This window comes from Euleptes europaea, chromosome 6 (assembly GCF_029931775.1).
Source record: "Euleptes europaea isolate rEulEur1 chromosome 6, rEulEur1.hap1, whole genome shotgun sequence".
Classification (NCBI taxonomy): domain Eukaryota; kingdom Metazoa; phylum Chordata; class Lepidosauria; order Squamata; family Sphaerodactylidae; genus Euleptes; species Euleptes europaea.
Window position 1 is genome coordinate 38,268,616 of NC_079317.1, and position 13,301 is coordinate 38,281,916.

Here is a 13,301-nt window from a genome sequence, read left to right on the forward strand (position 1 = left end):
CTTTAGATGTCTAAAGTTCTAATGGATCAAGAAGAGATTAACAGAGTTATGCCCGGGTTAGTCTTAAAAGTGTGTAACTCTGTTTAAGATTGCACTGGCAAACAGTGAAAGGTGGCAGTATATGTAAAATGTGGAAGAAAATGCATGCCTTTCCATTCTTGGCCTCGAGACCCTAGATTTATGAGGCCCACAAATGTGGCTAGCTAACTGCAAATCCATGTAGATAGATACTTCTTATGCTGTTACCAAAAACAATCTAAGAGAGTGAACGAATAGCAGCTCCCGGCCATCTGGATTACAGATTACTGTGACAAATAAATTTGGAGATTGGAAATAGTTTTGGAGTTTGGCTTTCAGGGTGGAAGTTTTATGACAATCATAGAAAGTAGATTTTTGTTTGTCATTTAAAGCAAAATAACATCTATTTGAGTGTATATAATCAGACAAAATGAATTAATCTTTACATGAAAGGAGACTCTGAAATGATTATTACTCTAGTGATCAGATATACTGTAGAGGTACTGTTTCGGGGGGGGGGCATTAAGTTTCCTTTTCCCCCTCCCCAATCCCTTTTCTTTTTGTGGATGGCTATCTATTCCAAAGAATACGAGATAGCATTTAAATTCATAAGGTTTCAGTGTATCTTTTAATCAGAGAGTAGCTGTTCTTGATTTTGCAGATGTGAAGTACAAGGAGGAATTTTAATAAATTATATTTCATTGAGCTGTGTACACTGTAGAATAACCTCTTGTTCTAAAGCCATAACAGACAGAGAGATGGCAGTAATGTCAAAAATGTCTTGCATGTAGAGATGGTGAGGGTCCCTAAGAGACCCTCCTCTACCACCCGCATAAGTAAGGGAAAATGTTTTTGTATCTAGCAGAGCTCACAAGAAACAGTATGTTTATTTTTCCATCTGTGTTCAGAAGCATTTGTGCTAAAGGATGCTCCACATACTGTTCCCATCTTGGATCCTTACATCCCACACCTGGCTTTACACAGATTGCTCCCCTTCTTGAATAGGAAATATGTGTTTATCTTTGTGGTTTGTGTGCAGTCTTACATGGACTGCTTAGTCAGACCCATGTGTGCCTGCACCAAAGACCACTCAGTGAACAAGAATTACAGGTAAGTACAACCCTATTTACACCTTCAAAAGAGCTGATCGGCTTTTTCAACTCGAATGGAACGAATCACATATTTAGGAATCACAGGAGGGGTTCCTCCCCACTGCCACAAATCCATGACAAGCACTGTTAAAAGCTGACAGTGTGTGATCATTGTTCAGTGAATTCTTATGTACAAGTCCTTATATTTGTGAGGTTCTGCTCATGTGGATCCTGGTAAGCGATCCTGTAATACTTACAGATGGTATTTTAGCACTTTAAGTCCTTTGACACTTGATGGTCCTTTGACACTCTTCGTTTTTTTGTAAGCATCTCTCCTGATCACCCACAGATACCTTTGGAGTAATTTTTTTTGCCTGCTTTCATCTGTCTGAGATTTTCTTTTTTTTTCTTTTTTTGCATCTCAGCTAACAATAAAGAATTTGTTTGTTTATCTGTATATTTAGATATAGCCTGTCATATTCCGAAGGTTTTGAGTGGATAAACTCCACTAAAATAGAACAGAGTACATTTAAGAAAACCTAACCCATCTGTGGACTTCAAAAGCCAGCCCATACTGACAGATCAGAAGGCACTTCCAAACGAAGCTTAGAGCTTCTTCATATATCTTCTTGCAGCACAATTATCATCAAAAGTGAACATTTGAAGCTAACATATAAGTTGTCTTATACTGAATGAGCCCATCGGTCCAGCTAACACAGTATTATTTACTCTGACTGGTCAGGCAAAAGTCTTTGTACAGGCTTGCTACCTGAGATTCTTTGAACTGAAGATTCCAAGCAAAAGACATGGCCTACAACTAAGCTACAACCCCTTCCTGGTCTGTGACATTTCTCTGTATGTTTAGTCAGTTACAGAAGCATGTCCACATACTGTAACCAAATGGAAATGTAACCAAATCTGTGATTTCGCCTAATATTAGAGGTTTTGAGATCACTGTTAAAATAAGCCTAAATCAGATAGGCAGTACTTCATATGAGCAGAAAACTAAAATAAAGACCAACCCAGTAAAGCTCAAATATTGGGCTGCCAAAAACATGGAGAAAAGACCTTTTAACAGAGGTTACTGGGGTGTTATTAACCAGGTGATGTTATTTACTTCCATGCCATGTAAAACTTCAACTGCCCATTTCCACATTAAAAAGTCATGATATTTTTCTCCAGGTTGTTGGTAACCCTAATCATAAGTGTAGCCATTCTTTTTATGTATACTTTCTGTCTGGACCAAACTTACTGAAAGTATATGAAAAAGCACCCCCATATGTGAGTATTCAGCACATGTGCACCCCCTGGCAAGGCAAATAATGCTTGGTCATGAACCCCCAAAGAGCTGCCAATTTTTTTGCTGCTTTTTTGAAAGGAACTGCCATTGGTGCCATACCTCTTGAGAACCAGCGTGGTGTAGCGGTTAAGAGCAATGGAGAACCAGGTTTGCTTCCCCACTCCTCCTCATGAGCAGAGGACTCTAATCTGGTGAACTGGATTGGTTTCCCCACTCCACCACATGAAGCCTGCTGGGTGACCTTGGGCTTGTCACAGTTCTCTCTGAATTATCTCAGCCCCATCTACCTTACAAGGTGTCTACTGTGGGGAGAGGAAGGGAAGGTGATTGTAAGCCGGTCTGAGACTTCTTAATGGTAGAGAAAGTGGGGTATAAAAACCAACTCTTTTTCTTCTGTCAACATGCGTGCTGAAAGGATAAGGATGGGGGGCAGCTGACAGTGACAGAATTATGTTACTTCCAGGAAAACCTGAAAGTTACATCACGCCTCTCTGGGAATTGCCAGAAATTCTATGGTAAAATCATAGAGTTGTATTTTTCCCCACCACCTGTCCAAATGTGGCGGGAAACAAGAAGTGGGGGCATGAAATCCCTCATCCCCACCAGGGGCCTGGCAACCCTATGAAAAGAACAGAAGAATGGTGTGACAAAGTCACTCTGCTTGGGGAGATGTTTCCTCCTGGACTCTGACTTTTGGCTTTTTTCTCACTATGGTACACCTCCTGGAGCTTAGCTTATTCTTCCTGTCCCTGGTTCTTCTAGTCTGTTGCCTGTGGTCCCTGGCTCTGACACTCATGAAGTCAAAACTGTGGCTTTCCCTCTTCCTATCATGTGACTGTGATGTCATGTGTTTTCCTTGATTTTCTCTTTTTTATGTGGCATCAGAAGCTATTTCTGAAAGGTACTACGTTCTGAGTTTTCATAGTAGCTTATTAAGTGGCACAGTAAAGAGACTCAGAAGGGAGGGCACAGAAGTTCCTCTGTGTACTATGCATGACACTATATCCTGCCCATGGGGTTGAGATCATTCTGTATTTATTGGCTGCATTTATACCCCACTTTTATCCCCATGGAAACCCAAAGTGGCTTACAACATTCTCCCCTTCTGTGTTTTATTCTCACAACAATTGGGTGAGGTAGGTTAGACTGAGAACGTGTGGCTGGCCCAAGTTCACCCAGCAAGCTTCCATGGCCAAGGGAGAATTTGAACCTGGGTCTTCTGGATCCTAATCCAGCACTCTAACCGCTACACCACACTCTCTTTGTTACACTGTATACACATTCTGTATGTTGCTATGCTGTGAGTGTATGTTGATTAAAATGTGTAGTGTATTAGAAAACACTGCTTTAAATGCACTCATCTCTCATGCTAAATTATGGCCAATGTGTTCAATGTTATGAAAAACAAATGTTATAAAATAAAATACAAGCTTGAGTTGCATTTATGTGATTTAACTACATTTTACTGTATGCCTTAAGTGCCAGTTGCACTTTATTGTATTATATGAACTACCAAAGTAGCAACTCGTTTGTGATGTGGTGTATGCATAAGTAATTATTACTGTTGTTACCAATACTCCACTTAAGCCTTTTCAGGGGTGAAATTTGCCCTGGAGAAATTTTCTTCAAACCAGGTTGTTCGTTGACTTAGGAACATTGTAATTTAGCCTTGTCTTTTCATTTAGATTTACTACCTAATTAACTCTTTGTTTTATACACTGCTTGTTAGTATTTTAAAAGCAATCTTTGGGCCTACATTAGACACATAATAATGTGTAAATTATTCTTCAAGGAGTACACACCCTCCTGAAATAGTAGGTGGAGGGGCTGTTACTGCCCCCCCTATACATTTCTGAAATAAGACACAAAGCTTTCTTTGCTGCTACATCGAATGTGTTGTTGATAGGATTTTGACGTTTTATTTTGAAAATTTGGAATGTGGTTTGTGGCTTTTGTAATTTTTTCTGCATGAACTGTCAACATCTAATCAAGGACAAAAGCTGTTTAGTAATGGTATCCCACTGCACACGGGTAGGTCTCTCTCTCGCGCGCTCACTCTACTTTCATCATATCAGTCAACTTAATGCTCAAGTTCAGAATATGAAGTGCTGGGATGTTTTACCACAGTGCACATGAAAACCGATTGATGTAACTCTTTTAGGCATTTGCAGTCGCTGGCTTGGGATCTGGGTTAACAGAAGCGGTTGTGGTGAACCCCTTTGAAGTGGTCAAGGTTGGTCTACAGGCAAATCGGAATACTTTTGCAGAGGTACGGCAACTGAAATACCTTTTCAATGTACGCAAGTGCTTGGATGATAAGTATGAAATGTGTAGGGAAACATTCACTCAGGACGGTTCAGAATAAGCAAGGATCCCGGTTTAAACATTGTCCTCTCAAAATAGCTGGGAAAGGAAAATTGACAGGGAACAATGCTGGAAGAAATATGTCTCTGGGACAGGCTCGTCCTCATTTCTCTAGAGTACCCTTTGCTCTGTGGCAGTCAGAAATCTGACTTCAGGTTGTACCACTTGAGCATAAAGGAAAGGAAAGCGAAGAGACAGGAAAAACAAGGGAGAGAAAGAAAGGCTTTTGTTTTTAAAAGGCATAATCACTCTAGATTTTACAGTGGATAAGTAAGCCTATAATGTGTTTACTTTTGCGGCCTTGCCCAGTAAAATCTCAAGGCATTGTCATTCTATAAGTATGCTGGAAATCATAGTATCTGTCAATAGAAGGACACATTAACTGTTTTAAATCATAGTGTGAGTAGGCTGTTCCATGTACTGGCCAGGAAAAGTGGAAGACTGTGCAACGTGGGGATCTGAAATAGTTAGGGCTACACAGGTGTAGCCTGAATTCTCGCTTATTTTTCAGTTTCATTTTAGAAGCATGCAGACCAATGAAAGAAGCAAGGAACCAGATGGAGTTAAGCAGGAGTCTAGGTAGGGTTGCCAACCTCCAGGTGGTGACTGGAGATCTCCCGCTATTGCAACTGATCTCCAGGTAGTAGAGATCAGTTCCCCGGGAAAAATTGGTCCCTCCTCTGGCTCCACCCCCCAAAATCTCCAGGTAATTCCCAACCCGGGGCGGGCAACCCTAAGTCTAGGGGCACCTGAAAGACTAAGAAAATTTATTCCAGTTTAACCTTGAGTCAGAGCTCACAAAAGCTTGTGCCGCAATAAATTTTGTTACTCTTTAAGGTGCTGCTGGTGCTGTTTAAGTTTGCTACAACAGACAAACACAGCTACTCCTACGGTATCTACATAGTACCTTCATGTGCAGCCAAAGCCTTGGCCAGGCAAAGCAAACACTTTCTTTGAACTGAACCCCCCTCGTGCTGATTCAGGAGTAAGTTCAAGGTAGTTGATGACAAATCAGGGAAACACATATGAATAAAACCTAAACGTCCAGGATACAATATAAACAAATTTAAGGGCAGGCAAATAAATACAAATTACATCCTAAAACAGAAAGAAAAATAACTAACAAAAATACCAGTTAAAACCCAGCCAAACGCTTAGGAAAATTAATAAGTTTTTACTTGATCCCTAAAATTTTGCTAACATGGAGCCATACTAATGGCTGTAGGGTGGGCATTTCAAGATTAAGGTCCCACCACCAAAGGCCCTGCACTTCTTGCTATGCACCCAACCTCTAAAAGTAGAAGCATACCTAGCAGGGCTTCATAACTGAAGGCGGGCTGATATGGGAGTAGGTGGTTCTTCAGACACCTTGGTCCCAAATTGCTTAAAGCTTTAAGAGTAAGAATCAGCACTTTGAATTGCACCTGGTAAGCCAATGTAGTTTTTCTCAAAGGGGTAAAATATATTCCCGGTAATTTGCTCCAGTAGCCAGTCTCGCTGCTGCATTCTGAACAGAGTGAAGTTTCTGAACAGTCTTCAAAGCCAGCTCCACATAAAGAGCAATGCGGTATTCTAACCTGTATGTCATCAGACCATGGATTACTGTGGCGAGATCTTTTTTGTAGCATAAGAAAGGGCAGTTCTTTGGATTCCAGCTGTCGTTTTGAGTTTATGCAGAAGTTTTCCAAAGATCATCCGGCCTAACCTAATCCAGGGGAGCAGTGTTCTTCTTGTCCAAATCATCCTTAACATTTTGAGCTTGTGAGCAGAGCAATTTCTGTTGTCCCCAAGCTGAGAACTAAGTTCAGCATGTGCCAAAGGGGCTTGTTTCAAGAATATGTTGACTCTTTATTGTGCAGGGTCAGTTCAGCATCAGCTTCTTCTCATTGAACCTGTCCCTTTCATGGCTTCTGCCCTGAATACAGGTAACAAGTAGATTTAAAGCACAAGAACAAACAGAAATTCCCATTTCATTTCACATTGAGACCCCCTTTCTGGAACATAGATATTCAGTTGATATATAGAGGGGTTTTTTATGCAAGGCTTTTATGTAAATAAACATAGTTTTTGACTTCAAATGCAACAGAAATGAATCTGCCAGAGAACATTATGTCTTGACATGTTTGATTAGGCTCAAGAGCATTTTAAAGAAAAGGAAACAAAATACTGGAAGAAAAAAAATCCCCTTATTTAAATAAATGACTTTTTAAAAATAGCAGGGAAGATATTTTCAATTATTCATTTGTCTTTTTTTAGCTAGATGGCCTTTGAGCCCTGTTTTAGTTGCAAAGTAGCCCTCTCCTTGATTTACATTTGAATGGTTCTGCCCACTGTACTTTTAAATACAATAAAGATGGCCTGAGAGAACTCAGATCCCAAATCATTAGTTCTCTCTTACACAGAGAGAGGATCTGATCCTTTGTCATCACTGATCTCTCAGACATTTTGACATCTTATAGGTATGGATATATGTATTTGCTCTTTACTGTTATGGGTAGGGTTGCCAACCTCCAGGTAGTAAGGAATCAAAATTATGCACTTGCAAAGCTAGCAATGAAAGCAATAACACTCTAGCAGCAATGCAAAAACGGTCTATTCTAAGGAACGACCTATAATACAAGAGGTGAATACGTGCAATATACAACTGAACAAGGAGCAAAAAAGAAAAATAATTCACAATTCCAACATCCCAAAGGTAAGTCTAGGTGTAAACAACAATTACAACATCCCAAAGGTAAGTCTGGGTGTAAACAAATGCATATGCAATTCAATCACGATTCCAACATAACAAAGATAAATCTTCATATAAATAGATGCGTAGGCAATAGTCCAAACGTCCAAAGATGGTAAGTATCAATTGGGCAACGGAGTAGTTATAAACCGCAATGGGCTTCCAGTAAAATCCCCATTTCATAATCTTTTTCAAGCTTCAGATATTTCCGTGTGCCAATGAAACCCTTATGGGAATAACGCTTTTAAGCTTGCAATAAATATGGATGACTTTTGCTCCTTGTTCGGTTGTATATTGCACGTATTCACCTCTTGTATTATAGGTCGTTCCTTAGAATAGACCGTTTTTGCATTGCTGCTAGAGTGTTATTGCTTTCATTGCTAGCTTTGCAAGTGCATAATTTTGATTCCTTACTCTCCTAGAGTGTACTTGTAGCCCAGATTTGATTACTAACCTCCAGGTAGTAGCTGGAGATCTCCTGCTAATACAACTGACCTCCAGCCAATAGAGATCAGTTCACCTGGAGAAAATGGCTGCTTTGGCCATTGGACTCTATGGCATTGAAGTCCCTCCCCTCCCCAAACCCTGCCCTCCTCAGGCTCCGCCACAAAAACCTCCCGCCAGTGGCGAAGAGGGACCTGGCAACCCTAGCAAACCTCCAGGTGCCAGCTGGAGATCACTTGCTATTACAATTGATTTCTAGCCGATAGAGATCAGTTCACCTGGAGAAAGTGGCCACTTTGACAATTGGACTCTATGGCACTGAAGTCCCTCCCCAAACCCCGCCCTCCTCAGGCTCCACCCCAAAAATCTCCCGCCGGTGGCAAAGAGGGATCTAGCAACCCTAGTTATGGGGAACTGGAAGCCTCAATCCTTTGCCTTTATCTAGGTGTGCTGCCAAGAGTAAGGAAAGCTTGGGACTGTATATTTATTCTCCCTGGTCTCCTCAGCCCTAGCTGCCTCGTTACCATGCTGCAGGGTGGAGGGAGCAAATGTATCTTGAGGGAACCTTTGTCTCTATTCTTCCTCTGCCCTCCTTTACAGAATATATAAGCAAAGCCTTTGTCCCAGTGTGGGAGGATGCAAGCACAACCCCAGAGAAAGAGCTCATGCTTTTGTAAAATCAGAAAGTCTACCAAAAGCCAGACAGATAGTGCAGTGACTGGAACAAAGTGGGAATAATATCCCCCAAAATTGAGAGGATTGTGTTTGGCAGGATAATCAGCCAGCTTTTGTAGTTGGATAGTGTCCCAGTCAGTCACAGATCAAAGTTGCTGTGTTCTCTCACTGCTCCTTCCAGCTCTGCTGGCCAGGAAAATGAAACCACTCAACAAGGCACCAGAATAACTATCAGATCACACAACTTCCAGGCTCACCCATGAAAATGATTCTGCTCAAAGTTATTTCATTTATGAATGGGTGTTGTTTCACTGGTGTATTTCTGAGAATATCCTAATATCTTGCAACATACCAATAAGAATGACTAGTTTGGACTGGCACAGTTAGTAGAAGGGGTTGGGAGGGAAGTATATATAATAGTGTGGTGAGTAAATGTAAATCCACCTTAAATGCCCAATAAATATTTTTGAGAAATGTATCACAAATCTTACGTTTTGTCTATCCAGTCTATTCTATTAGTCATTTTTCCTTTTAGAATTATTTCAGTATTGCAAGAATAGTAAACAATTACGTCAAGGAGGAATCTTGTGGAAAACGTTCATGCACCCACATTAATTTATAAGTCATATATCTTATCTGTTAATCTTAAAAACAAGCTCTTATCCAGCCAAACCTCTCTATCTGGTAATTTGGTTTGCTTTCAGTATTGTGCAAGTAGAAGTCATGCGGCTATAATCTGGTTATTTAACAAATATTTGTGGTATTGTTTTGTTAATGTGTGATTGCACACACCCAAAGAAAGCCATACCTTAGTGGGGGGGGCAGGATCACATGGCACAGGATATTTCAAATACCTCTGCCCAAAAAGCTTTTAAAAGAGTAAAATTTGATCAATATGTTTACATGGAAGCTTCCCTGGAAGAGGAGTATCCTCCAGAGTCATCAAATTACACTAATTATTTTTGGTGGATTTATAAAAATTGTAGTTTTGGGGCCATGAGCAAATTAAGGAAACTTTAGCACTCATAACTACAGCAATATACTGTGCAAGTACTGAGTTAACATCTTTTCTTTTATAGACCAAGCAGGTCATAAATAGTTGCTGAACATATGAAAATCAGAGTGAAACTAAATAGTAAAAGAAAGCTGTGCCTGGCTGTCAGCTGAATAAGCACTAATTTACTGGGATGGATATTATTGGGATCATTTGGCTGATGCTGTTGGTTGTTATGCTGGCATTTTGCAATAGAGGCTTATTAAACAAATAAGTATATTGAAATTAGCACATTTTTACAGGGCTTTAGTCAAAATCGCCTTCATTTCCCTGTTTAAGCATCCTTGCGGAAGTTGTGTTTTGCCTGTCTAATTAAAGATTTGATTACACAAGGGTAATATCAGTGAAAAGCAAAGATAAACAATTGATTAGGAAAAAATGCTTGATAATCTAGGAGTAAAGAAGGTCACAATTAAATTGAAATCTTTTGCACGAATGCATTGGAAGTTGAAAAGTTTAAGGAGCTAAAAATGTTTGCATAGAATTAGGAACACAGTTCCTCCCATCGTAGACTGCCTTTCCCCGTTGGCTCTCAAAATAAATGCTTGCAATTGCTGGTTAGGAAATATCTATATTGAAAAGTTTATGAGTAATTATTTTGCTTAATTCATTTATAGCCCACCTTTCTCATTGTGATGCAAGATGGATTACAGAATTTGAGATCAATGCAATAAAGACAGGGGTAATGCATACACCAAACAGTCCAACGAAACTGGGTTACAATATTACAGAATAATTAAACAATAACAGTAAAATACATCCAATAAAAAGTACTAAGGAGAAAAAAAATGTGTCTGCATTTTTTTCAGGTGTTGAAATCTACGATCTTATTCCTTTTGTGCAAACAGCCCTATTCAACAATTCTGTTTTACTGAAGAGTTCTGTTTTACTACCTCCTTATTGCTTTTATTATCCCTACATTATGGTGGGGTCCCTCTTCACCACCAGCGGGAGGTTTTTGGGGTGGAGCCTGAGGATGGTGGGGTTTGGAGGGGAGGGACTTCAATGCCATAGAGTCCAATTGCCAAGCGGCCATTTTCTCCAGGTGAACTGATCTCTAACGGCTGGAGATCAGTTGTAATAGCAGGAGATCTCCAGCTAGTACCTGTAGGTTGGCAACCCGGGAGGGGCACTAAGGCTGTGAAAGGGGAGGTCAGATTGGAAGTGGGGAGCCTCTTGGATCATGGCTGAAGCTCATCCTCTTAGCCACTACATTGCACCAGTTCAAGATCATCTGTACTCACAAGTGTCCCAGTCTTACGGGAAGTCTTCAGTTGCTGTGGCCCATACCCCCCCCCAAAAAAAAACTTTGCATGACTCTTGCTAAAACAGCACCCAGTGGGACACTGCTCTACTGTTGTGCAGCCAAAACATCCTTCATAAATACTGTGTATCGCCAGCACAGCATCCACTGCCCCTAAGGAGCTGATGAGTCATTCTGCAGGAATGGTACCATCTGCTGCTTTGCTATGGCAGTAATTTTGTTCACTTGTCCTTATGGCAACTGGAGCCATGCTTGCTATATAATAGAGAGGAGAAGGAGATAGGCCAAATGACCTGGGTGGGAAGCAAAGTTTGTCTCTAATATCTCACAATTCCTTAGCCATTAAAAGGAACAGGTGCAGTCAGGACTAGGCAGGCCTACCCTATAGAAATTGTCCCCACTGATTGCTCTTTGACTAAGAAAGAATCCACCTTTTCAGAATTTTCAGCTGCTGTGATCAGGGCAGCTTCAAGTCCCCCTTTCTGTTCCTTGAATCTTCCCATAAATAGATGGATTGTTTGCGTGACTTTGATACCACTGAATTCCAAAATAATCAATACATCAGTCATGACTTGAATAGATTTTGTTACTTCACACACATTCTCTCTCTTTCACATACACACACACATTCCTATGGCTCATGTGTTCAACTTACAAATTATCATGCAATTTTGTGTGTGACAATATAACAGGTGAAGCATCTCTCATTATTGGTAGAGATGTACAGCCGGAAATTTTCTAATCAAGATCCCATCTGTACCGTGCCCATTTAAATATATTAAGTGGCTCAAATACAAGCAAAATAATTCCTCATGCTTGGAAGTGATTGAAATTCTTCTGATGTGGTATTTATTCTGTCCTTTTGGTATATTATTTCATTTTCCTAACAGTGGGATTTGGGAGGGAAGAGAATGAGTCAGGAGTTATGTGCCTAACAGGGTCAACATCCAACCAAAACAGTTATGCCATCTTCCCACCAAACAGAATTGTCTCAATTAGTGTTTATGTGGACAGCATTTCCCTATACTTTCACTGGATTTGGAAGAGGTTTATGAATATATGCATAGCTATTGCCTTTGCATGAGCTAGTTTGTTGTCTTGGCTGTGCCGTTAGGCAGGGACAAAGATTTGTTTAGACTCACTAGTATATGGGCGGGAAAGATATGGGGAGAATAGAGGCAAAGGCTTTGCTTTCCCACATCCCACAATAAGACAAATGCCTGCCTTATAAACAACAAGGCTAAGCAAGACTGCTGAGACTGGGGAAATAGAAACATGGGCAAGAGACAGAGACTTACAGCTCCCTCCTCAATGTCTAAAGAACAAAAGCACACATTTAAGAAGTGTGAGAGTGATCAGTGCCAGTGAAGGAGCATCTCTGTATACAAGATGTCATGTTGATGTTGAAGGGATGTCATGTTGATGAGGGAACTAGCTTGTTCTCTGTTGCTCCAGAGACTAGGACACGGAGTAATGGATTTAAACTAATAGAAAAGCGATTCCACCTAAACGAACTTTCTGATGGTGAGGGCTGTTCGACGGTGGAATGTGCTGCCTCAGAGGGTGGTGGAGTCCTCGTCTTTGGAGGTCTTTAAGCAGAGGCTAGATGACCATCTGTCGGGAGTGCTTTGATTGTGGGATCCTGCATGGCAGGGGGAGGGTTGGGGTCACTGGGGATGTGGGGGGAGGTAGTTGTTAATTTCCTGCATTGTGCAGGGGGTTGGACTAGATGACCCTGGTGGTACCTTCCAACTCTATGATTCTATGATTCTATAAGAAAACACCATAGAGGTAGGCTCTGAGATCTTGCAGACAGCTTTATTTTATTTTTAAACATTGCAGTTGGTTTGCGTCTGAAATGTATGAAGGCCCATTCACATATAAACTCTGTTAGTCATCACACTTAATATATTTATTTATGCCTGCTTTTCTCTCCAATGGGAACCCAGCACTGCTTACAACATTGTTCTCTCTCTCTCCATTTAAGCTCACAACAAACCCTATGAGGCAGGTTAGGCTGAGAGACAGTGACTGGAAGGGTTGCCAAAATGCCTGGAGAAAAATGTCCTGTCTTTTTAATAGAGGGTTAATAGAATGTTATTTACCAGGTTATTTCTTTGCTTCAATCCCATGAAAAAGCTTCAGTTCTCCATTTCCACACGTTAAGCTTTTATTTAAGGGACAGAACATTTTTCTCTGGGCCTGTTAACCACTCTAGTATCCGGCCCACGGTCAAGCAAACTTTGGTGGCAACGTGGGGATTCAAACCTAGGCCTCCCAGATCCTAGTCTGACACTCTAACCACTGTACCACACTAGTTCTCATTTTGAAATAAGACTGTAAATTCTGTTTTTTAAAGT

At 40.7% G+C, this 13,301-nt stretch overlaps 1 protein-coding gene across 1 annotated transcript in view; it reads left to right on the top strand.

Moving 5' to 3' along the window:
- The window catches only part of SLC25A21 (solute carrier family 25 member 21), a 188,804-nt gene that overhangs the window by 162,286 nt on the left and 13,217 nt on the right, over window positions 1-13,301 (top strand). The window contains exon 6 of the mRNA XM_056851857.1: window positions 4,571-4,678. Coding sequence (XP_056707835.1) covers window positions 4,571-4,678 — 108 coding nt within the window. The remainder of the gene's footprint in view (window positions 1-4,570; window positions 4,679-13,301) is intronic.